The sequence below is a fragment of the Thermobia domestica genome, chromosome 5 (genome assembly GCF_964235325.1).
Source record: "Thermobia domestica chromosome 5, izTheDome1.hap1.1, whole genome shotgun sequence".
Lineage (NCBI taxonomy): Eukaryota > Metazoa > Arthropoda > Insecta > Zygentoma > Lepismatidae > Thermobia > Thermobia domestica.
This window is the reverse complement of record NC_137458.1, coordinates 23,459,629-23,486,696: the sequence shown is the minus strand read 5'-3', so window position 1 is coordinate 23,486,696 and position 27,068 is coordinate 23,459,629. Positions and strand designations below refer to the sequence as shown.

The 27,068-nt window shown below is 36.6% G+C and overlaps 2 protein-coding genes across 3 annotated transcripts in view; one reads left to right on the top strand and one right to left on the bottom strand.

Moving 5' to 3' along the window:
* Positions 1-26,068, top strand: part of LOC145685790 (uncharacterized) — a 36,717-nt gene extending 10,649 nt beyond the window's left edge. For both annotated transcript variants that reach the window (XM_081758320.1, XM_081758321.1), the window contains exons 2-3: positions 10,547-11,674; positions 20,641-26,068. In XM_081758320.1, the coding sequence (XP_081614446.1) occupies positions 10,547-11,674; positions 20,641-20,920 (1,408 nt within the window). In that variant the 3' untranslated portion in view covers positions 20,921-26,068. The remainder of the gene's footprint in view (positions 1-10,546; positions 11,675-20,640) is intronic.
* On the bottom strand, positions 22,341-22,937 carry LOC145684977 (uncharacterized). Its single transcript, XM_081757325.1, has one exon. It carries the CDS (start codon positions 22,935-22,937, stop codon positions 22,341-22,343), a length of 597 nt encoding a protein of 198 aa, XP_081613451.1.
* Positions 26,069-27,068: the final 1,000 nt, after the last annotated feature.

The window sequence follows — 27,068 nt, the reverse complement described above, 5'->3', positions numbered from 1 at the left end:
CTAAAGGATTCTCGTACCTCTCTCACTAACGTTCCTTAAGTGTTATGATGGACATTGTTAAAATTTAGCTTAGTAAAGGATTCTCGTACCTCCCTCACTAACGCCCCTCAAGTGTTATGATGGACATTGTTAAAACTTTGGCTTACTAAACGATTCTCGTACCCACCTCACTATCGCACCTCAAGTGTTATGATGGACATTGTTAAAACTTTGGCTTACTAAAGAATTCTCGTACCTCCCTCACTAACGTTCCTCAAGTGTTATGATGGACATTGTTAAAATTTGGCTTAGTAAAGGATTCTCGTACTCTCCTCACTAACGCCCCTCAAGTGTTATGATGGACATTGTTAAAACTTTGGCTTACTAAACGATTCTCGTACCCACCTCACTATCGCACCTCAAGTGTTATGATGGACATTGTTAAAACTTTGGCTTACTAAAGAATTCTCGTACCTCCCTCACTAACGCCCCTCAAGTGTTATGATGGACATTGTTAAAACTTTGGCTTACTAAAGGATTCTCGTACCCCCCTCACTATCGCCCCTCAAGTGTTATGATGGACATTGTTAAAATTTGGCTTACTAAAGGATTCTCGTACCCCCCTCACTATCGCCCCTCAAGTGTTATGATGGACATTGTTAAAACTTTGGCTTACTAAAGGATTCTCGTACTCTCCTCTCTATCGCCCCTCAAGTGTTATGATGGACATTGTTAAAACTCTGGCCTACTAAAGGATTCTCGTAACCCCCTCACTATTGCCCCTCAAGTGTTATGATGGACATTGTTAAAACTTTGGCTTACTAAAGGATTCTCGTACTCTCCTCACTATCGGCCCTCAAGTGTTATTATGGACATTGTTAAAACTTTGGCTTAGTAAAGGATTCTCGTACCCTCCTCACTATCGCCCCTCAGGTATTATGATGGACATTATTAAAACTTTGGCTTACTAAAGGATTCTCGTACTCTCCACACTATCGGCCCTCAAGTGTTATGATGGACATTGTTAAAACTTTGGCTTACTAAAGGATTCTCGTACCCCCCTCACTATCGCCCCTCAAGTGTTATGATGGACTTTGTTAAAACTTTGGCTTACTAAAGGATTCTTGTACTCTCCTCTCTATCGCCCCTCAAGTGTTATGATGGGCATTGTTAAAACCTTGGCTTACTAAAGGATTCTCGTACTCTCCTCACTATTGCTCCTCAAGTGTTATGATGGACATTGTTAAAACTTTGGCTTACTAAAGGATTCTCGTACTGACCTCACTATCGGCCCTCAAGTGTTATGATGGACATTGTTAAAATTTTGGCTTAGTAAAGGATTCTCGTACTCCCCTCACTATCGCCCCTGAAGTGTTATTATGGACATTGTTAAAAGTTTGGCCTACTAAAGGATTCTCGTACCCCCCTTACTATCACCCCTCAAGTGTTATTATGGACATTGTTAAAACTTTGGCTTTCTAAAGGATTCTCGTACTCCCTCACTATCCTCCCTCAAGTGTTATGATGGACATTATTAAAACTTTGTCTCACTAAATGATTCTCTACCCCCTCACTATCGCCCCTCAAGTGTTACGATGGACATTGTTAAAACTTCGGCTTACTAAAGGATTCTCGTACCCCTCACTATCGCCCCTCAAGTGTTATGATGGACATTGTTAAAACTGTCTTACTATAGGATTCTCATACCCCCCTCACTATCGCCCCTCAGGTATTATGATGGACATTTTTAAAACTTTGACTTACTAAAGGATTCTCATACTCTCCTCACTATCGTCCCGAAAGTGTTATCTCAAAATCTAACATGTACTTTTTAAAGCAATAGTTTTGAAAGAATAAGCTTTGCTTGATAAAGGGTCAATTTTCGTATCCGTCTCCCTCTACTTCTCTTCAAAACTATCCCCGAACTATTTTTTTGCATTCAAAAACAGGAAGATCCTACACACTACAGAGTGAACAGGAGTTTTGCCAGAACAATTCCAGTTTCCTTGTAGCTGTCCTCAGGAAATGTATGGGCAGGGCTGGCTCTAGACACTTTGCCGCCCCGTGCAATAGCATCATTTGCCACCCCCTTTCTCCAGGAAAAAAAAGACATGATTTTAAGTGTGTTACCACATCATGAACAACGAAGGGGAGGAAAAGTGCAGTCGCATTCAGAAAGGCCTAAACGTTACAAATACAATCTCGTTGTGTCTTCTGTTCTAAATGGAAAAGGTGTTCGCTACTGTTTGAGAATTGAGTTTTTATATTTGACAACAATTAAGCAATTCATGCTAGGATTTTTTTGACCATTTGCTTTAGCACTGTCCATGTGACTTTTAACTAATGCTACCTAAATATGATTTATGAATGTAGTATTGAAATAGGGCAGCTTAGTAAATTTAACTACCATCGTCATGAAGTCTGTTTCATATTTATTTCAAATTACATAGTTATGACAGGCTAAACCGCCCTGTGCAAATGCACATATTGCACATATGGTAGAGCCGGCCCTGTTTATGTGACAGTGAAAGAAAATACCAGTTTTATGAGTCTATGAGAGCTGTGACCAATTTTTCTTTCTTTCTTTTAGTATGCAATGTTTCATTTCTTTCCGGAAATTTCAAGTAATCAGCTGATCGAAGCTTTCTTTGATTAATGTAGGCCTAATATCTCAGATTAGCAATTAGCAACATGCAGTTATACCTATGAAACTGTGACTGATGGTGTAAGAATCGAGTTGGTTGATGAATGGTGATTTAACCACCGGAAATGGTAAAAATCAACCATTTCCGGTTTAAAATTTGATCACTATAGAGCATAAACGGTAATAGATAGCAAGAAGCGGTTTTCTGCAATCAATTAAGCGTCATAAGAATACATTTCATTTCCGTCCTCTACTAAAACCGGAAGTAATAGAAATTCGCTACCATTTCCGGTTCCAATATTGATCTACATAAAGCAAAAATGATCAGAGATAGCAAGTAGCTGATTTTTAAAAACAATTTAGCATTTTAAGAATATATATTATCTTCTCCCTTAACCCTCTATTGAAACCAAAAGTAGCAGAAACCAACCACATCCGGTTTTAACGTTGATCTCTATAGAGTAAAAAATGATAGGCTAATTGATAGCGAGAAGCTGTTTCCTGCATTAAAATTATGCGTTCCAAGAATATTACTCTAATATCTCTACCAAAACTGGAAGTGGTAGAAAGCTAGTGCTTCTTCCCTAACACCACAATTACATAGCAGGCATGTGCCTATCATGTTCCCTCAGGCACATGGGAATGTGTCCAGTATGTGCCTTATATACCTCTGAGAGAGGAATCACATGGATGGCAAGTGATAGTCACAGTCTATGTCCGCCCCATGGCACATGTCTGACATGTACCTGGGGAACGTGCCTAGTATGTTCTTGGTATGTTCCCCATGCCATAAGCGTCAATGAATCACAAAATTACTCCCACAAAAATGTTAAATCGCCTATATGCGTAATGTGTTTACACTAAAGTGAGTCTAAAAAACACTTGAAACAAGTAAAAAAAAAATGTACCGTGGGGTGGGTGCGAGCCACCAACCTTTGCATTACTAGCCGCGTGCTCTTCCGACTTGGCCACGGAGATTATGAAGAGAACGTCCTTGTAGAGGGATAAATTGTTGAGTTCTTTTGAATTTGGCTAATCAGAGTGCTCCTTTAACCGCGTATATTCGACGATAACCGTTTTGGATCACATAAAATCTGCTCGTTATGTAATTTTATAACAAAATGACAAGTGTCTATTTACTTTCTTCTATATTCAGTTTCAAATGATCGGCAACAGTTGCCATCTAATAAAGTTGATGCGTTTGTTACTTCTAGTACACAATCACTTAGAAAAAGAAGCAACAAATGCATCAAATGTGGGAGATGAATTTAGAATACCTAAATGGCGCATGCTTAGCACATCTTGTGCTGTTAGGCCAGTTTTAGACGAAAGCATTTCTCGTAGCAGATGTGCTGCCAGAAATCTCGTATAATATTCTATGGCATCAAAAGTATATTGTGCTTTTACACGGTAGCATTTTGATAAGCATTTTGTCGTGACGTAGCAAACAAATCACTGGAGAAGATCGCAATTATGGTTTCAAAACTAAAAACAGATATTTCAGTCATTATTTCTTCTAAACCCCTTTTTCGCATATGCTTAGAGGACTTTTAACGGTGCAGTTATACTATACAGATCCACAGATTTTGAAATTTACAGAAGAAATTTCTAATATTTTAATAGAGTAGTGTATAAGTAATGGAAATATGGTGTATACTTACATCTGAGATGCGTATTTACGTGGAAATATAGAAATTAAAGTCAAACCTGAAATACACGTAATCTTCAATAAGCTGTCATAAAATTTTGGCAAGTCTGTAATTTCCCCATTTTGTATCGAGAACAGAACCTAACCAACCCCTTCGGGGCTTCCCTCTACTACTACTACTCTTACCATTACTACACCTACTGCTACTGTTACTATTACTAAGTACTCCTACTTCTACTCTTACTACAACTTACTCCTCCTCCTCCTCCTCCTACTACTACTACTACTACTACTACTTACTTCTACTACTATTACTCTTACTACTACTACTACTACTACTACTACTACTACTACTATTCCTACTACTACTTACTCTTCCTACTACTACTTACTCCTCCTCCTCCTCCTACTACTACTACTACTACTACTTATACTATGGGTCCGTATAGTAAAGCTACACGTTGCCAACTGTTAAAGTGAACCTGCACCGGAGAATGCAAGAGCATACCTCAGAAATGATTGCTGAAGGTACAATAAATGAAACGAGAAAGTTTTTTTTTTTTTTTTTAATTAAGTGAATTTCTGTGTGGATCCGTATAGTGAAACTACACGCTTTTAAATTTGTACAAACAAGGATGTTCCTCATATTTTTTAATCAACATAATAATAGTATCCCTACTCCAACTGATTTTTCTTTACTACAATTCAATTTTTCACACAAAACAGAGCATGGATATTTGGCACAAAATCTTTCGCTTCCTTTTAACACACCATGGCGCTGCAATCGGAGCAGATGCTGGGGAAAATGCTACGAAATAGAGCAGGTTCTATCGACAAGAAATGCCATAGGATATGCCATGGCATGGGAAATGCTATAGCATTTGCTACTTTACACGGTAGGATATCGATTATACGATTTTTGCTACGAGAAATGCCACGATAAATGCTTCCATCTAAAACTAGCCTCAGGGTATCTAAAACAGTATGTATCTAAAGGACGTATCTAGAACATGACAGATATATGTCCCAAGTGACGACATAAAAGCAAATGACTGTTAGAGTGCGAAACGAATCCAGGTATCTAAATGCTATATTTGTGGTACATAGTTGCAAATATCAATTAGATGTAACAAGTACCTAAAACTGTAGGTAGCTGAAGTACATACTTAGCACATGAATATCACATGTGCCAAGTGTCAGGTACCTAAAAAGTAGCTGGGATACCTAAATAACACATGCCTAGCACATCTTGTGCTGTTAGGGCTAGTACATCGTAATTTTTGCGTGAGGAGTGGTGAGGAGAAGAAACACAGAGAATTGTTGACGGAGAGACAGTGGCAGGGGCACTTCCATTGCTGAACCGTTAAAAAAAAATAATAAAATTTCAATTTTCATTTTGTGTACGTTGTGCTTGAGAATCTAACTGTAGAAAGAGAGCTGCATCCTCTCGTAAAAGAGGACATGCACCATCCGTGCCTTCTCATAAATTTTTGTGTAAACGGGCAATAAAATCGAAATCCCATAAAAATATTTTAGGTTTTAACTTTCGAAAGGGAAATTTTTTACGACTTTACAAAGATCTACGTGAAATTAACTGGTTATGCCTGGGAACTTACCGGGATGTAAATAGAATGGTGGACCAATTTTACGAAATAATTTATGACGTTTTTCGCAAAAGTATTCCCTTGAGAAAAAAGTCCACAAAAAATTTTCCATGTTGGTTTACAAGTAGTATAATAGAAAAAATTAAAAAAGAAATCGTACCACCGTGCTTTTTGGCTGCGGGGAAAGGGGAATTGTCAATATCATTACAATGAATTTTGTAAATTACGGAAGGAAGTGAAACAGGAAATAACAAGGGAGTATAAATTATTTATTTTAGAAACGGAAATTAACATACAGGAAGACCCAAAACAATTTTGAAACTATATTAAGAGTAAAACACGACATCTCTCTTCAAGACCATTGTTGTACCAGGGACGTAGCCTGAGCAAAAATGATGAGATTGCAAATGCTTTCGCACACCATTTTCAATCTGTATATCGGCTAGCGTCGTCAACTGATGATACCGGTAGTAGTCATTCATTTGGTGATAATATTGATAATGATACTACGTTAGGCTCTTTTTTATATCAGAGATAACCATAGAAGAGACTGAAAGGGCAATCAGAAAATTAAAATCTAATAAATCAATGGCAAATGACAACATTCCTCCATATATTGTTAAAGCATGTATTGATATTTTCAAATATTCTCTAAGTATAATATTCAATTTTGCAATAAAAAACAATGTTTTTTTCTGACAAATGGAAGCATTGAATAGTTTGCCCCAATTTCTAAATCGGAAAAGAAAAACAATATTGAAAACTTTCAGGCTGTTGCAATTTTACCCGTATTTCCAAGATTTTTGAAAGTGTCCTATATGTTCGAATACTAAATCACGTGCGCCCTGCAATCTCGGTATATCAACTTGGATTCTTACAAAGTAGATCGACAGTTACAAATTTAGGTATTATTACAGACTTTATAGCTTCTTCTTTGGACAACAATGGTCAAGTAGATGTTATATACACTGATTTCAGTAAGGCTTTTGACACCGTACAACATGATGTTTTACTACATAAATTAGCTTTATTTAACTTTAGTCCTGCTACGAGGTAATAAGATTCATGAACCACCTGACCCGTGACTCAAAGACAATAAGATTCATGACCCACCTGACCAGTGACCCGGACAGACCAAGTGTAACCCAGTGATCCTATAGGACTCAGAGATAAAACGTCGTTATACATATAAGAAGTATATGTGAGGCTACTAATGCAATTCTAATAAACGTGATATTCTCTTATCTCTCATTGCCTTTTTACTAAATATATTTTTCTCGCTTGTTGTTTGTATCTGTGTGTTTCAACTATTGCACTGAATGATAACTACAAGAGTTAACAGAGTACAAATATGTCAAAATTAGTTTTAAAAAAGATAAATTATATATATATATATATATTTAATATATATATATATATATATATATATATATATATATATATATATATATATATATATATTAAATATATATATATATATATATGTATATATATATTTGGTTGTGAGAGATCGTGTTAGTTTAATCGACCAGTAAAACTTTCCTAGCAGCATATAAAAGATACAACTGCGCCTAACAGTTTTTTTTTGTTAAATCTTTTTGTATAGACTATGTTAAAAAAAACACATGTGGAAAAACAAATAAACATGTAATTACATTATAAATATTCAGAGCATGGTATCTTGATTAAGAAATGTCACACCGAGAATCAAACAAATAAATCTTCGAGCTCGAGTACTGAACATCATTAACCAACTATAAAATTTTGTCGTAATTTTGGCTGCTTCTGGGTCGCCAGGTCTATTCGGATCAGACTGGGTCTGAGAGGCCACACCCAGACCCAGATGACCTGGGCAAAAATCGTGACCCAATTGACCCGGTTATAAATAATCTATTGATAGAGGGGGGCCGCGGTGGCTCAGTGGTAGAGCGTTCACCTCTGTTGCATGGGGTCCCAGGTTCAAACCCTGCTCCCGTCAAGTGAACTTTGTGGTGGACAAACACCGTGTGCGTGAGTTTTCTAGGGGTTCTCCCGTTTCCTCCCACTTTCTTCATTCCACCATTTCATTCATTTCTCATAATCACCGTCTCCTTTAGCCTAACCGGCATAACCGTGGGACGTAAAACTCAAAGATTTCATTTCATTTTTTCATGGATAGAGCCCTTATATTTCAAGTGTACCCCCACTGGCGCTGCTGTTGATGTGTACATTCCCGTACCTTCTTTGAAAGAGGAGGAACAAGTTGCTGTGGTCGAAATTTTTCAGTTGTTGGATGCGGAAGCGTTGCCACAATGAATTATTTCACGGACTTGGCTGTACACTGTCTTGTTAGCCATTCTAAGTAGCCTACGATCTTCATTCGTCGAGACCAAAAGACTGAATGACAAATTGGCAACACAGTCTACGTCATTCACTTATTTTTCCTAAGCAAAGGGAGGGTTTTCTTCGTAAGAGAATTGGCGAGGGTGGGGCCAAAGAATGTTTCATATATTTTCCAAGGGCACACTTGAAACAGAAATGCTCTAGTCAGGCCCCTTCGGGTCATCAGGTCAGATTGGGTCTGAGAAGCGAAACTCAGGCCCGGATAACCTGGACAAAAGTTACAACCCAATTGGCCCGGTGATTAATAATCCATTTTATATTGCTGCACACCCGTAGGCCTTTTGCCTATAAGAAAAGGCCTGAAAGGACTTATTGGTTTATTTAATAATATTTTGTAGATATTATTTGACTCTCGTTTTACATTTTTTTTTATTTTCTTCATCGTCTTTTTAATCCAGTGGTTCCCAACCTTTTTCAGTGACGACACTTTATTGAAAATCCATGACATCACGACGATACACTTGGTTGATTTTTTTTTTTTGTAACTAATAATATAAATTATACTAGTGTAAGTCTGTATGTGCCTACAAAATAATGACTCTTTGTAGCACTAATCATGGTTGATGCAACTGGAAGCATTAATTGGTACAATTTGTCTCGAAATTGGTTTTAACTAATTTTGAACTAGCGCTTCATGAGTTTTGAATTCTAAAATTTCGCGACACCCTATGGGGCTGTGCAACATATCAGTGCGTTGCGACACAGAGGTTGAGAATCACTGTTTTAATCTACTTTCTAAAACTCAAGGGAAATCGTGTCAAATACTGCTTCCCCGTCATTAAAATGTTCAATTTCTCAAAAATTTAGCAGTATTTCATGTTTTGATACAGTGCTTTCTTTTTCCTTCTTCTTCTAATAATAATAGCAATAAACTAGTATGTTAGATCGAATCACACATTTACCTGTAGGTTCACGTGCTATATGGTTCTCGTATTGAAATGCCTACTTTAACAACATACTTGGTAGACCCTATGTAGACCAATAATCGGGATAATTGAGAATTGGCAATTTCAAAAATGAAGCCGAAAAATACATTGGCTCAATCTACTTTAAAATGTGTGTACGCCAACCAACAATTTGCCGTCATATTTAACCAATGACCTCGTTTGACCTCGTACTCTTAATTGCAGTTTCACTTCTTTCGTAAGGGGTAAGTTGGCAATTGAGTTGATCAGCAAAATGGTCGATTAAAACGCAGGGTCAACTTTCGCAATTAAGTTGATTGGCAGAACAGCAAACGTTCGACAAATCGGTCAATTACAACGAACAACCAACATTGGCAAGTGAGTTGACTGACAAAGCGGCTAACTACAGCGTAGGACAAACTTTGTCAAGTTAATTAGAAAAACGGCAAACATTCAACAAACGGTCAATAACAAAAGGGCCAACGTTGGCAATTGAGTTGAGTTGAGTTACTTATGAGTTTAACGTCCCGTTCAGCAGCGAGGCTATATGAGACGTGGACTTACTGATTAACATGGATTCCGAACCACATGAGTTCCCTCCGGGAATCGAACCCGGGTCTCCCACGCCAAAGGCGCGTACGCTAACGTTGGCAATTGAGTTGAGTTTTGAGTTTAACGTCCCGTTCAGCAGCGAGGCTAGATGAGACGTGGACCTACTGATTAGCGTGGAATCCGAACCACATGAGCTCCCGCCGGGAATCGAACCCGGGTCTCCCACGCCAAAGGCGCGTACGCTGACCGCTTAGCCACGGAGGAGCTCCACGTTGGCAATTGAGTTGGCAGGCAGAACGGCTGATTGCAACGTAGAATCAACGCTTGCAACTGTGTTGGCACGCAAAATGGCAATGCACTTATAACGTATGGCAAACTTTGGCAATTACATTGATTGACAGAACGGCAAACGTTTGACAAAACGGCCAGTTACATAACGAAGGACCAATGATGGAAATTGAGTTGACTGGCAAAATGGTCACTTACAACGAAGGACAAACTTTGGCAATTAAGTTGATAGACAGAGCAGCACACGTTCGGAACTGCATTAAGTTGATTGGTACAACGGCAAATATTCGGCAAGACAATTAATTAATCTTAAGGACAATGTTGGCAACTATGTTGATCGGCGAAACAGTCAATTACAACGTAGGACCAACGTAGGGAGTTCTACAACCTACTGTTGGGTTTACTACCGGGTAACTCCATCTTTAACCGACCATAATACAACTAGTTTTGTATGACTTGACTTCTTATTGTAGATTGTAGTAGATTTTATTTGTATATTTATCTCTCATGAATTTATTATTTTTTTATTTTTCTTTCTTTTCAGCTCGACTTCCTTATGCTATTGTGTTGTGTTTGCAGTCACAGTTCCTTTCGCATCATCTATCTGGCCTTTTACACAACAACAATCTCCAAAATTGTGTACTGAATTAGGTTGCCAGTGCCAAGATGACGTTTATTCCCGATTACGGAATGGAGTTGATTGTTCCTCCCGAAATTTAACTGGAGATCTTCCTCCGTCTTTGAAAATACTTCCTGGTACGCTGACAATAGATTTCTCCAAAAATTTCATAACAAGAATTGTTAGAACTCAGTTTGAAGAAAGTAGTGCTTCGAATTTACAATCGTTAAGCTTTGCCAGAAACAGAATCTCAGAAATAGACTCGGAAGCCTTTCGAGACGTTCCAAGTTTGAAACGTCTTGATCTTAGCCGTAACAATATCTCATCGTTACCTGAAGATGCTTTGAAAGGTCTGAACGTATTAGAACAGCTGGATCTGAGTTTTAATTCCTTACAGGATATTCATCCTAATCAGTTTTCGTATGTACCGTATCTTCAGCGTCTGAAATTAAGTTTTAATCCGATTGGTCATGCTTTAAATTCACATAATACTGTGTTCTCAAATTTGTCCAAGTTGAAAAGGCTGGAATTACAAAACGTAACGTTAACTTACATCCACGAAGATTTATTCACAAACTTATTCGATTTGGAATTGTTAATTTTATCCGACAATCCATTGTCTGTAGTTCCAACCGCTGCAATATCGAAGCTTGGTGAATCTTTGCAGGAAATTGATTTAAGCGGTATAGAAATTACATATTTGCCAGCATATTCATTTAAAAATTTGTACAATCTAAGGACATGTAATTTAAATCGCTTGTATCTACTAGAAGATATACATGATTATGCTTTTGAAGACCTTCATAATCTCTTAGAACTCTATTTAGAGAACAATATTAAACTAACTAATATCCACGACAAAGCTTTCGGAGAGAAAAATGTTCTCAGTCGTCTTTCTTTCTACGAGAGTGGATTACATACTTTGGATCAAAACTTATTAAATTGGAGTAATCTGGAAGAACTCAATCTTGATGGAAATCCGTGGAATTGTGATTGTAAGTTAGTGTGGTTGAAGCATCTCAATATTTCCAGTGATTTTTCAAGGAACGTAAGGTAAGTGCTTCTATTTGAGTCAGTTTACTCTATATAGAACAAGGATGTTATAAAATAGAGTATCTGCTCTTACAACAAAATCTTGAAGCCATACGTCACAGTTTTGCCACCCCTACTCTGCCCACTCCACCCAATAGGATCGCAATGTTTTGAGCCAACAATCATGGCAGAAACGAAAGTAGCCGATGGCGGAAATGAGAGTAGCCAATCAGACGTGCCGATGCTCGGTTGTTTTCTGGCTTCATTCATTTAATAGGATGAAGAAACACATGGGCAGATCCTCTATTTGATAAGATCCTTGATATAGAATCACTTAATTTACTTTAGCTAGGAAAAGTACTGTTTATTATTATTATTTCATTGGCATTGATGTTATAGGCTACTTTCAGGAAAATCCACTGCTTTAATATATTTATATTATACGTCTTTGTTAGACTTCATCCAATCCGTCCGTCTGTCATCAATCCAGGAATGGTACAAATATCGAGTGGTTTTTTTGGTATTCAATCACTCTCCCAAGAATACATACCCCATTAGCAAATGCCGCCATACGCTTTCAGTCTTCCATCTACAACGGCTGCAGGGCCGCTCGAATGTATGAACACATTCGGATCGCTCTTGATATTTGGGTTGCTGTCGCTGGTACGACTCGATTTGGTATTCAGACCGAAGCCGAACAGAGTGCGATTATCCTTTTCCGACCAGGAAGCGTCACTGTGACAGTGGACAGAAACCTGGTTTGCCGAATTGTTCCTAAAGCTTTGGTTGGCCACGTACGCTTTGCGTTGGTCAATTTTATTCGTCTTCACTCATATTACATATTATTCGTGGCATTAAAATTTGTATATGTTCGTTCCGTAGGGTGTAGCTGTACATCTAAAGATTAAAATTGGACTTGGCTGGAATATTTGTTTACTTGAAACAAAATGTTGAAGTGAATTTTGGTAAAGAGATCGGTACCTAATCCACAACCCTATGAAAGTTACATGGATTTTAAATCTCGGAAGTACCTTACAATATTTTTATTTATGATACGAAATTTTCAATTGTTATATATCCACAAATATGATAAGCATTGATTAAAGAACTTGGGTGGTTAGTATCTATTACAATTAATGTTAATTATTCATCAATTATTCTTATATATCATTTGTATTTCGTATTAGTAACAAGGTACATTCGCGAAATGTCCCCTGGGGATTCGTGTAAAATTGATTCAAAGTTCTCCGTGGGTCAATGTGTATTGTAGTAAGTTTAGCGGCCCATACTTATCGGTAATTTCTATATTTATCGGTTTTCATATATCAGTAATTCAATCATACACTACTATACTGATCGGACACAAAATTGCTTTTAGTTTATTTACATGCAACTGGACATGAATGTGGGCATATGATAAACAAACTGGATCAAGTACTGCTTCCCTGACACATGTTACCACCCCAGGCGCTGTCTTGGATCCGCCATATTGGATTCAACAATCGGTTTTTCAAATGGAAATAGGTGCAAGTGATACATCAAATTCATTTAAATTTTCTCGGAAATTCACTGGTGTAGTGAATTTTACTGTAGCTTGTACCTTTTGGAAGATATTGCATGTTAAATCACTCCGACCACTTCGCAAATAGACATTACAAAGTAATATCAGTTACGCTTACGTTTTTGATGTCGACAAATCAAAACAATTCCTAACTGGAAAAATACTAGGTATAAACAAACTCTACAACATTGGTGTCATAATCTTATTAAATTTCTGTGAATGATTGTTATTACTTCCATCTTATAGCCTACTATAACAAGGAAATGTATTATAGTCAAAATGCCTAGTGTAAATCCAGATAGACTAGATTTGGGTGAAGACCTACCATTTCCGTATTGGCGTCTGTGTGACTGCATGTATGTACGTTCAGAGAATATTTTGTCACCGATAAATCACATACATGGTTACATATACACACGGGGCCCTGTACAACTTCCTATTTGATTAAATATTCGTGAAGTGCCTGATATTTAACATGCAACACCTTGTAAACGGTACAAGCTACGGTAAAATTCACTACCCCAATGGATTTTCGAGAACATTTAAATGAATTTGACGTATCACTTCCACCTATTTTCATTTGAAAACCCGAAAGTTGAATCCAATATAGTGAATCCAAGATGGCGGACGGGGTGGGTAACATGTGTTAGAGAAGCAGTACTTGATCCAATTTGTTTTGCATATGCCCACATTCATCCCCAGTTACATGTAAAGAAACTAAAAGCAATTATGTGTTCGAGCGTTAGTGTATGATTGAATTCCGGATTTATGAAGGGCTATAAATATGCAAATTACTGGTTTGGGCCTCTACAATTAGTATAATACACATTGGGCTACGGAGAAGTTTGCATTTAAATCAATGTTACACGAATTCCGAGGGAACATTAGCGACTGTACCTTGTAAGTGTAAAATTCTATCAATACCACTTCCAAATATCAAGTACAGAAATTTACAAAACAAGACGAGATATATCTTCCGAAAATCGAGATGATACGAAAAAGAATCCTTCCAGAATCGAGACAAGAAAATCTTATGTCTCAACCCCCTCCCCCTCGTGGGAAACACTACAACACCGAAAGAATGAGTTTTATCTTCGCACCCATCCACCTACCATTATTGGATTCCCATAGTCTATCTCAGTTTCATAATTTAGAACGGAACTCAAATGTTTAAATTATATATTGTTATTTTCTGAAACCAAAATTAATTGTTTATCAGGCCTCGAAAAGTTGTTACCATTAAAATAAGAACACCAGACGTCTTCGTTTCTTTGGAACAGTCTTCGTGTTTCATTTTTCATTCCTCAAGAAAATTTATCTCTAATATTCCCGACGTTTCTAATATGTGCCTGCAATTCTATAAAATTCTATTTCAAGGTTTTTCCAATTTTCCTTCGTGTATTTTCTTTTTAATGGAAGAGAGGGGTAATGGCGCTCAGAGCATCATATAATGGCACTTATATCTAATACTGATGTTCAGCTCCCAAATATTGTCAGCCAGCTTGCTGGACGAGTCACAAGTGGAGCTGATCTCATATCTCCAAGACACAAGAAGCTACTTCGTGATTAATTATTTTAAAAATTGTGGCTTCAAAATTGAAGCATGAGAGGGATTAATTATTAACCTATTACCTTAAATATTTTATATATGTATGTTGGTAATTCATGCCTACTCTTCAGTTTAAAGTTATTCTTATATAGGTAGACAGTTGGCGTTGGTCGTTAGATGAAAACAAAAGAAAAAACTCAATATGGCGATTATTGGGCAATGACATTCAATGTAAGCGGGATTTACCATTGTCCTACTTTGGGTGGCATTGACCTACCACTATATCATTAATAGATTTCATACCAGGTGAAATTAGCTAAGCTAATTGAAAACAGGAAGTGCAGAAAAACGATACATAAAGAAAGCTCATCAAATAATAAAGATGATAATTGAAGATTTGTGTGACGATGGGGGATAGCGATAATTATGTTTTTTATTATTATTATTGTATGGTAAGTTCGGAAAATATAACGAGCTTTGATTCTGCATGCTTTCGACTTAATTAATATGTGAAAAGTGTTTACAGTGGACACACGCCAAATGCAATGGAAGTTCGAATTTCAATAAGTATTATGTGACTTCAGCATTTGTCTACACTATAGAAACAAAATGAAAATAAAATGTATAAAGTATGTTATCTATTTGTGTGTTTTCTAGTTGACTTAAGGTGGATCATTACCCGGAAGTCAATACATATTTTAGCTCATTCCCTTAACTACTGCGCAATGAAACGTTACATATTATAAATATTGTACTATAAGATAAAGTTATGTTTCAGCTACAACACAAGACACTGATTCATTTGGTTGTATCTTCTGATATCGAAAAAGGAAACAAATAAAAGAAAATACTTGATTCGTTTCATAATGAGCACACAAGATGGCACTTGCTGTTAGATCTTACTAGAAGTGCTCGATTTTATGAAATGTTTATTTAAATGTGTAAAAGTACTTTAAAGTAACGATCTTATTACGAAATAGATATATTGTCTGACCGTTTTTCGTGTTATGTTTCACATTTTATTTAAATATTAATTCACATTTAAGGAAATAGATTTTGAGACGAAACTTGCGCAGAACGCCATAATGCGTTAGTGCCAAATTTGAATGTTTAATTCCTGGATTTTAGCGTTGCAGTTCGAGAAGCGGAACTTAGCCGTGAATTGCAGTAAGGGTCGAAAACTAATTTCTCCAGTAAGTATCCAAACAGAAATCCATGATTACTTCTTTTATTATCTGGCACCAGTAAGCACTGGACACTACATGGAAACGCAGCATTATTCAAGCAGCGTTTAGCACAGCACCGAGAACACCTAGTGATCCACCTTAAAATACATCAACTCTGGATTATCCGGTCTCCGTACTATCCGGTCTAGTTCCAATAAATAAATAAATAAAAATAAAAAAAAACGAAGGAAGGAAGAACAACTTCGTAGTGAAACAAGGAATAAGTTTTTTGAACGATCTATTTGATTTGCAATGCCTTCATAAAACCTCGACTTTGATGATGGATTTTTTTTTTCATAAAGTAAATACTGTAAAATTGAACTGTTTTAGTCTTATTGTTTTACGTTTGTGCATTCATTTATCAATGAACGGTATAGTAACAAAATTAAGTAGGCGTATGAGAGGATCATTCAAATTCTCGAAAAATTGGTTACTTAACCAACATATCCACTGGTAAGATGAGAAGGATATTGGATTCTCTTAATTCCTTCTTATTCTTGTTACCTTTACCACTAAAGACGGAACTAGCTTATTGTTCCGATACGTTTAGAGAATATTTAGTTTACCCATGGGAGGATATATTGGTAAGTAATCTTTTTTTGGTGAACGGTGAAGCAAAGTTTAATCATTTATTTCAGAACTAGGTCTATGTTTCACGTTAATATTTTGTTTATATTAAAATTGTATGTACACTCATGTCCAAAATTATTGTCGCATGTCTATAAATATGTTATTGTAGAAATATAATTTGATAACGAATTCGGCCGGTATTTCTCATAATGTTAGTATGTGTATAATGGGCAAAGACATATATGTGGAAAATTTCATGTCAAAAGAGCAGTAAATAAGAACAATGAAACGAAAATAAATCTTTCTTGTCCATTCAGCAACATTTTGTTTTACTCATTCTAATTTTCGTATTTGTAATTTTTTTCCTATGAAATTTACTACAAATATACTTTTCCCGATTATACACATAGTATCAGCATCAAAAGTACCCTGCAAAATCATTATCAAATTATATTCTTACAATAACAGTTATAGATATGCGACAGTCATTTTGGACATGAGTGTACGTACAGTGTACATATTTTTATTTTTTGTTTTATTTATTATGTATTATATTATTTATTTTTGCAATCTTGTTAGAGATTATAAAGTTGACCATCGAATTTGTATAATATTTTTATTTTTGGACTTCCTTTTTTCTGTAATATTTTCTTTTAACATTGCTACACTTCAGTAACGAACATTCATGAAGTACTGCCTTGTGTTAAGAGGTTAGAGCATGTGACTAACAGTGGGCTTTAGTGTAAAAAGTGTGTTTTTAATGGTATCAATGAGCAAGAAGTGAGTAATTATAGAACTCTGGCCTATGCATTTTTTTTCTTTTTTCGTTAATCTATCTGCCTAATGCTTCTTGTAGACGATCCAAGAAAGCTTGAACAAGACCATTCAATACATCAAATTTACACGTTCAAAGGAGTATTGTTCGAGACACTTGACACGATCATAGAGGTATTGAATCTGTTTTATATTCTTGTTAATAGATGGCAGTCCAAAACAAGAGACTGTAACTATGAAAACAAATGAAAGCGAAACTGCATACTGATAGCTATAGTTCAGACCTGCGCATGAATAGCTATAATATTAACATATTTTTCGTAACTTTCTGCAGGCATTTGTAATTTAATAGATTATATTGAATAATTTAGAAAACAGGTCAATTTATTTTGCAGCAATCCCATCGAATTTTCGCTAAGTAGTTTGTCCCTTTTACATTAAATGCGAGTTAGGTTAGTTTACGTTAAAAAAAAAAGTTAAAGTGCTTCTTAGGTATAAAATCGTTCCCTATACTAAGCTTTTTTTTTTTTTTAATCTGACTCTTCGAATGGCGTGCTGATGACAGAACCACACTCAAAAAGAAAAAAAATCGAACTGTTTCCTAAAATTGTGTGTATCACGAGGCAATGACTGCATTTTGATGTTATTTATGCTTTGGCATGGAAGACTGTTTAAAGAAAAGGCTAAAATCACAGAAAACCAAACGAAGCAATGATAATATTTTTCAGCTACACGATTTACCGCCCATATCTGCATCACACTTTCTTCATAAATCTATCCCTGTTTTGGTACTGGTAAAGAATAACCCGTCAAACGAATAGTAATTTTACTGGTAAAATGTGTGAGTGTGTATGAAGGAGAATTATCTGAGATACCGTAATAATTCCCACTGCGAAATATGCCTGTATAATGAAGGAAACCAGTATTTTATATTTAGAAGTTTAATGTTACCAGTATCAAATCATTACAAGAGCTATAGTTCAGTTCAAATGAGTGAATACGATGTCAAGGGTTTGTTGCACTGCATTTATATATGATTCTATTTCTTGTACTATAACCTCCGTCTATGATGCGCCTGCTCCGTACGGACTACTATCCCGTGAACCCCCTTCAATGCTCCTGCCCCGACACTGTTAAATAGTATCTCGATTTTATTTATTTATTATTATTATTGCACAGTCTTATATGTAGCATATGTTAGGATGCACATTTGTACCTTACGGGAAAGCACTAATAAAATTAATCTACACGCGTGAAAGCAACCTCTACCTTAAGAAATAACTTCTCAAATACTACGTGTGGATTTCGTGATAAAATAATTAGATTACAGTAGGATAACATGTAATCATTTCCAGCATACTTCAGTTTGCGAGCATATTATCAATCTGTACGCAATTATTTGATATTATCAGAGATTAATAACAGTACAAAACGTCTTATTAAATCAAGAAAAGTCAGTTATATATTTTTTATATAATGGACTATTCTTTCTTAATTTACATCCGTTATTCTTGTATATTAAATTCTCAAATTAATACTTATACTTCTCATTGCCTCGAAATTTAACAAAAGTTATGGGCATGCAAGCATTATAACTATATAAATCGTGAATATTATCAACAAAATATACTAACAATATCTTCCGGCGCAAATATTAGCTTTGTTTATTATAATACACACTTGGGATATCAGATAATATGGAAAAGAGTAACGAAAAGATATTTATTCAACTGCAGCTCTGTCTCACGGCGCCATCATACTTGTTTTGTATTTTCCTGCACTCAAACTCGAGCGCTGATTGGCTGTTGAATGCTCTTAATTGGATTGTTTAGAACAGGACCGAAACGAAATTTCTTGAACGAAACTATTGAATTCAAGAGAAAAATGACGTCAGTGTTGACTTTTTTTCATTAAATAGTCTTGAATGGTCTTGAGCAAGAATCTTGTTCAAGCTTTCTTGGATCGTCTACAAGCAGTATAAGGAAAGGTGGCTTGTGACAGTTGGGTAGAGCACATGGAGTTCTGGAGGCGCTGTTGCCAGACAGCAGCTCTGGTGACAAACTTAAAACATTTAACAAGTCATCTCAAACAACCGGCAGCAGCGCGATCTTCTGACCTTCGTTGCTTAAAAAAAAAAAAAAAAATTACTGCTGTGATTCCCGAACAATCCTCCCTCTCGTTTTGTTTACAACATGTGCAGCTATCTGTTAGAGGCCATCTTTCAGTAACTCGATAATACATTAGGCTGAACAATCTATGGTACTACCACAAAATTAACAGATTGGATCAGCCTTGTTAATAAACTGTGTTGTATTATTTGTATACATTTTAATCCATAAAATAACAATATACCAAGGAAAACCTGAAAAATTATAAACATCTAGGGTTTTGCCCCCTACCAGCAAAATCTCAAATGACGCTCATGCTTCTATATTAAGGTGTGTGTATGTACAAAAATTAGATAACACTGTCGACAAACTAGATACTTTCAAATATCTAGGATCAGTGTTAACACACCAAAACCAAATATCGACTTAAAGCAGGAAATTCGTGTTATCATTCAGTTCAAAATCTTTTATCGTCGCGAATTCTATCAACGACAAAGCTTAAAATAACGATAATCATGCCTGTATTGCTGAATTGTTACGACATATGGTCGTTTACTCTGAGAGAAGAAGACGGACTAAAGTATTTGAGAATAAATATGTGAGACAAATATTCGGACCCAAGAGGAACGGAAATGGGGAATGTCAGAAACTTCATAACGAGGAACTACATAATTTATACCGTTTACCAAACATTGTTAGAGTCAAGTCTAGGAGGCTTAGGTGGGCAGGTCATGTAGCCAGAATGGAAGAAAGTAGGAACGCGTTCAATGTTTTTTACTGGAAATTCAATCGGAAAACGACCACTAGGAAGACCTAGACGCAGATGGGAGAACAATATTAAGATGGGTCTTGCAGAAATAGGAACACAAAGTAGAAACTGAATCTTGTTGGCTAAGAACAGATGTCAATGGAGAGCTTTTGTGAACCTCCGGCTTCCATAAGCCATAGATTTAGTCTATTAGTGTATACAAGAATAACGCTTGTCCTAAAAAGAAAAACCTTGACGAAATTCTGCCTACGCCACTGTATTGTTGTTTGTATTCTCTTAGTAGTTGCACACACACAGTTTCTAAATCGATAGACTACAACCCAAAGATGACCCAGAAACTCTGCTCTTAACCTGCCCGTTCAAATTATTTAAGTTTGTGATACGTATGTATATAAGTAAACTAGAATGTATTTTTTTCTTCATCTTCCAGGTGTAATTCTCCTCCAGAACTGTATGATCAAGATTTGTACGAAGTGGAAGATGAGAAGTTTGTATGTCCTTCGAATACTGTTCACGAAGCCCTGATGATAGTACTGGATCTGATAGTTATAGTAGCTGTTATTTCTGCCGCTTCGTTTTTGTTTTTCTATCTTTGGCGTAAATATCGTTTGAGATGCTGTAAGAAAAGGGAAGAATCTGATAACTATTTTAAAATGTCAACCACAGCGGCAAAAGCTGACTTAGAATGGGATAACAAAGATCTTAGTTAAAGAGCCATTAGTAAAATATGTAGATTTTGTACAGAGAGTCAATGTGATTTTTTTAAAAAAATGGATTTAGTCAAATACAATAACAAGTTAAAATGAATACTTTTCCTTTACAGACGTGTTATTTGTTTATTAATATCTTCAAAATAAATAGGACAATTTGAATGAAGTTTATTTGCTGTAAAAGACTTGTAGTGTTGTCTATGAACCAGTGATGGAACGGGTCATGAACCAGTGACCTGTGCAGACCCATGATGACGAAACATTGTCGTACATATGGAGAATATGTATGAGACTGCAAATGTTATTCTAAGAAATGCGATTCTCTCCTTTCCCTCTCTCTCTCTCTTTCTAACTAAACATACAGGGTGTTTAAAAACAACACCGACAATATTTGGGAGGTAATTTCTGACACCAAGATGAGACAAAAAGTATAGACCAAAGTGGGTGCACAAATACTTCCTTTTGGAGTTATAGGCTGCCGAAAACATAAAAAAATAACCTTTAAAGGTTCATAGCTACAAAACTATGGAACCTACTGTAGTCGGGTCAAGACTTCACTAATTTATGCCCTACCCAAATATCCAAGTTTCAGAATTCTCCTGTACTTCCGCAACAATTTTTATACAGGTAGTTGATGAGTACTTTCAATTAAATGCCCGTAGCCAAACTCCCTCTATAAAAATTGTTGAATGAGTACCTTACGATTCTGAAACATGGAATTCTGAATAGTGTACATATTGGTTCCTAAGTGAAGTCTTGACCTGACTACGATAGTTCGATAGTTCGACGTAATTAATCATGATATACTTCTAAGCAAACTTGTGACATTCATGAACAGGTCTTCTCGGGCTAGCAGCCTGGTAAATACTGTTATATCTTGCGACGTTTTGAAGGCTGACATCGTCCTCATCTTCAGGCGAGTATGATGGTGCAATAGAGTGTATGGAATATATATACTCATGTATGTATGATTGGACTCTTCTGATTGGTGCTTGAAATGGCGGGATATGATTGGTGTCCATGTTTTACTCAGTTGGAATCCTGTGTCTCTGTTAAGGTTCGTTTTTTCTTGTATGATTGTAACGGCTTCTTTTATCCTCCTCTCCCAAACTCTTGAGCATTTTGTTATTATTTCGGCATCTATGAACAAAATCTTATGTTGTTGTTTGATGTTATGTTCAGCCAGTCCGGATTTTTCTGGTTGGTTTAGTCTGATGTAAATGTTGTGTTCTTTGCATATGTCTTCAATGTTTCGTCCTGTTTGTCCAATATACGACTTACCGCATTCACATGGAATGCGGTAAACTCCAGGAATTCTGAGGCCCAGGTCGTCTTTGGTTGGTCGTATTAAGATTGTTATTTTTGCTGGAGGCTTGTGTATTGTCCTGAATTCGTACCTGGCAAATAGTCTGCTGAGCTTTCAAGAAGTGTTCCCGGTGTATGGGAGGCAGATTGTGTTCTTCCGTTCTTCATTCACAGTTTCCTCTGCACTTTTGTGTTTGTTGTCACTGTCCTTCGTTCTGGTCCTTTTCAGGGCCATATTTATATCTCGCATTGAGTATCCATTCTGTAGCATGGCGCTGCGAAGGTGATTAAGTTCCTCTGTTAAACAATCCTTGTCGGAGATGGAGAATGCTCTATGTGCTAAAGTGTTGAGAACTCCAAGCCGTTGAGCTTTGTGATGGAAACTGTTTGCGTTCAGATATAAATCTGTATGTGTTGGTTTCCTGTATACCCTGTGGCCTAGGCTGCCATCCGGTCTTCTGTATATCATGATGTCCAGGAATGGTAGACGTCCTTCTTGTTCAACTTCTATCGTGAATTTAATATTCGGATGCTGGTTATTGAGATGCTGCAGGAATTCTTGTAAAAAGTTGCGTCCATGTGGCCAGATGGTGAAGGTGTCATCAACATATCTATAGAAATGTGTGGGTGCAAGTGGTGCTTTCTTCAGTGCTTCATGTTCAAAGTGCTCCATATAAAAATTGGCTACTGCAGGTGAGAGCGGAGAACCCATGGCGACGCCGTCTGTTTGCTCATAGTACTGACCACGGTATAGGAAGAAGGTTGAAGTGAGAACATGTTGAAAGAGATCCAATATCTCAGGCCGGAAGTGTTTCCCAAGAAGCAGTATTGTATCCTTGACCGGAACTCTGGTATGAGTATATATATTCCATACACTCCATTGCACCATCATATTCGCCTGAAGATGAGGACGATGTCAGCCCTCGAAACGTCGCAAGATAAAACAGTATTCACCTGGCTGCTAGCCCGAGAAGACCTGTTCACAATACGTCGCCAGGAAAGCTTCAATAGATACTTCTGACATTCAATTTTTCACAAAACCTTCAACAAGTTATAGCGTCGTATCTTTGCCAACGCAAACATCGCGTTCGATACAAAAATATTTTAACTGAGGAATATGTCGTAGACTCTGGTGTGCCTCAGGGATCGAACTTAGGACATCTATTATTTATATTGTTTGTTAATGATTTACCACCTGTAATAACACCCTCCCACAAACTATTGTTTGCTGACGATGTAAAAATCTATCGTAGTATCTCCACGGAATTAGACGCTATTTCTTTGCAAAGCGACATAAATTCTATTTTTCAATGGTGTGAATCAAACAAATTGCTGTTAAATATTAAAAGAAAATGTAAAGTAGTATAGTACACCAGGAAAATAAACTGTGTGCGCAATGTGTATACTATTAATCAAACACCAATTGAGAGAGTGGATTATATAACTGATCTTGGAGTCACTCTGCAGTCAAACCTATCATTCGATATTCATGTCAACATAGTAGTTGGTGAGGCCTTCAGGAACCTTGGCTTTGTGATGAGATTAGGAAGTGATTTTTCTAACACCAATGTCCTCAAAACACTATACATTGACTATGTAAGGTCTAAGGTGGAATATGCAGCGATAATATGGGGTTCTGATAGTAAGAAATATACAAATAAAATCGAAAATATTCAAAATAAATTTGTGCAATTTTTAACATATAAAGAACAGGGATATATCCGAAATTTGAGAAGTATGAAGATCTTCGAAGCAAATATTCATTACAATCACTTGAAAGCAGGAGGACACACTTCATTTTATCTTTCTTACATAAAATAATTCATACTACAGTAGATTCAGAATATTTACTATCAGAAATCAAACTTCACGTCCCACATAGAGCAACCAGACCCCATAATAGCATATTCCATCTCTCAGCGCAAAGGACTGATGCATTGGATGTATCGCATGTCAGAAAAATGTGTTTATTGTATAATAAGATGTCAGAAAAGCACCCAGAGATAGACATTTTTAGCTATAGACAGAATTTTACTCTAAATAAATAAGGTGTAGATCATGTTATATGTATTTTAAAGTATTTTGCTGTCGTATTATTTTGTTATCATATGTGTATTTTAAATTATATTATCATGATGGAAAACTGTAATTAGGCATCCACCTGTTGTTTTCTGAAATAAATAAATAAATAAATAAATAAATAAATAAAATAGGCCCCATAGTTTTGGAGCTATGAACCTTTAAAATCCATTTTTCATGTTTTTGGCAGCTTATAACTCCGAAACGAAGCATTTGTGCACTCAGGTTGGTCTATACTTTTTGTCTTATCTTGGTGTCAGGAATCACCTCCCAAATGTTGTCGATGTTGTTTTGAAACATGTATAATTTTCTTTCTTTCTTTCTTTCTTTCTTGTGTATCAAAGCATTGAAATTAGGGATGGGCACGAGCGAGTTTTCATTGAAACTCGACTCGACTCGAAACAGACATCTTTGAGCTTGACTCGAGAACTCGGCTCGAAAAATTTCCTCCAACTCGACTCGAATTTGACTCGAGTTTCGAGTCGAATCGAGCCAAATACTGTGTGTAGTTTCAAGTACTTTCTTCAAGTACCCTACGAAGACAATATAATGATTATCAATGTTACTACTACTACTATAACATTATTATTATTATTATTAGTAGTAGTAGTAGTAGTAGTAGTAGTATAACAACAACAACACCATGTATAAACACGAAAGATAAGTGGTTTGTATCTGAATACTAAAAACTAGTTGACTGCTGACCTAGGTAGTCGTGAAGTCTAGGAGGCAAGGACATCGATCACGAGGTTCTGGGTTTGAGTTCCGGAGCAGTAAGTATCCGGGCTCGAACCAAAAATCGTTAAAAGTTAGAGGGCGCCGGCCCACACGTGTTCAAAACTGCTTGGTCCGGGTTTATAAAAAAAATATAGGGTTTTCAACGGCTCGAGCGGCTCGGCTAACAACTCATTCCCTATCGAGCCGAGCCAACAGCTTTCCCACCCAAACTGACACGAGCCAAAACAAACCGCGCTGATGGCTTACCCCAACCGAGACGATGACTCACCTGAGCCGAGTCGGTGCCTCATCTCAACCAAAGCGACTCGAGCTGTTCGCTCAGTTGAACCGAGCTAAGCCGGTTAACATCCCTACACGGGTTTGGCTTCTGCTTCGGCTCTAAACTTTCGCCGTGCAGGTCTCAGCCTTGGTGGTGAAAACTACAGTATATACTTATGTTAGTGCTCATGACATTTGAGGTTGTCTCGTTATAAAAATCCATTGTTGTCTTGTTAATCGAGACGAGGCAAGATGCGAGCAGTATCTCACCTCGTGAGCAGCACTATAAATATTCCACATTACTGCTTACATTTCTCATAGCTTTCGCTTTCCAGTCTAAACAGGCAATGATTTCAAAACGAGTTAAAACGAGCTAAACGAGCGAGCCATTTTTCAAACTCGACTCAACTCGAAACTCGACCTCAGAACAGTGACTCGGCTCGGAACTCGACTCGGGAAAATGACCTTTCACTCGACTTGAAACTCGACTCGAATTAGCTTCGAGTTTCGAGTTGAGTCGAGTTTTAGCTCGACTCGTGCCCATCCCTAATTGAAATGAAAGATAACAAGATCTGTTAGTGTATAGATGCATGAGGAGCAATGAAGAAGAGCTACATGTATATTTCTTACGATATATTGTCAAAATTTAATCAAGTGAGCCTGTAAAATTCCTTGGGTAGATTATAAGAGATGCCGTTGAGTTCAAACAGTGTTTTTGTTAAATGTCGCTTGTGATATACAGTAAAAAATTTGCTTTTGTCTACCTTATACAGTTTGTTTCTTTGTTTCCTAAGAGAGTTCTCTCTCTCTCTCCAGAACTAGTTGTTAAAAAATTAGAATAACATGACAGTTTACATTCATACATACATATCAACAAACAGATGAAAAATTGAGGGAGCTCAACCCTCCAGGTCACCCGCTAGTACAGCCTTGCTCTGGGTACTATAGCAAAATTTCAATGCTCGCCATGAACTTGATAAAATATTACGTAGCCCATTTCTTCCTATAGAGCAGCGTTTCCCAACCTTTTTCAACTTGCGGCGCAGTATGGGTGTAACTTGAATACTCGCGGCACACTCATAGATATTATTTGTAAATACAAAATACCGTGGTATTTTTTCTATGATTACTGATCTCCATCCCATAGAGAAGAAAGCTCTATCATTGGTTTTCCCCCGTTGTAAACCATTATTCTTATTTTTCATTCTAATTTAAAAATAGAAAACAATTGCAATGAAATATTGGACTCATGTTTTTAGAAATAAGCTTTCTTTTTCGAAAACTGTTTCACTAGGAAGGAAGCACTAAATGACGAAAACAAATAAATCTCTTGTACTTTTAAAACACACATGTAGGTAATCTGTATGCATGTTTGCTTTGTCGAAAGGACTGAATGATATTTTATCCTCTTCACAGATATGGCATCAAATGATGCCACATACAGTATTTATCGGGAAAATAATCCGATTTTTTTTTTCACGAAGAAGAGTGTGAACTGAAGGTAAGTAAAAATAATATTCTGAAGCACTTGTTTTTACTTACCTTCAGTTCGCAGTCTTCGTCGTGAAAAAAATCGGATTATTTTCCCGATAAATATGTGGCATCATTTGATGCCATATCCGTGAAGAGTTTAAAATTTCAAGTTACGAAATAGTCTGCAACAATAAAGAAGCAATAATGCCCACAACAATGGTAACAAATACTTTTTTCAACATTAAAAATGTACAGAAAAGTAACACGATATGAAACTTAAAATTGTAGATTCATA

What these genes read in the sequence shown, in the direction of transcription:
- LOC145684977 (XM_081757325.1), bottom strand. Translation starts at nt 22,937, where the DNA reads ATGGGTTCTCCGCTCTCACCTGCAGTAGCCAATTTTTATATGGAGCAC.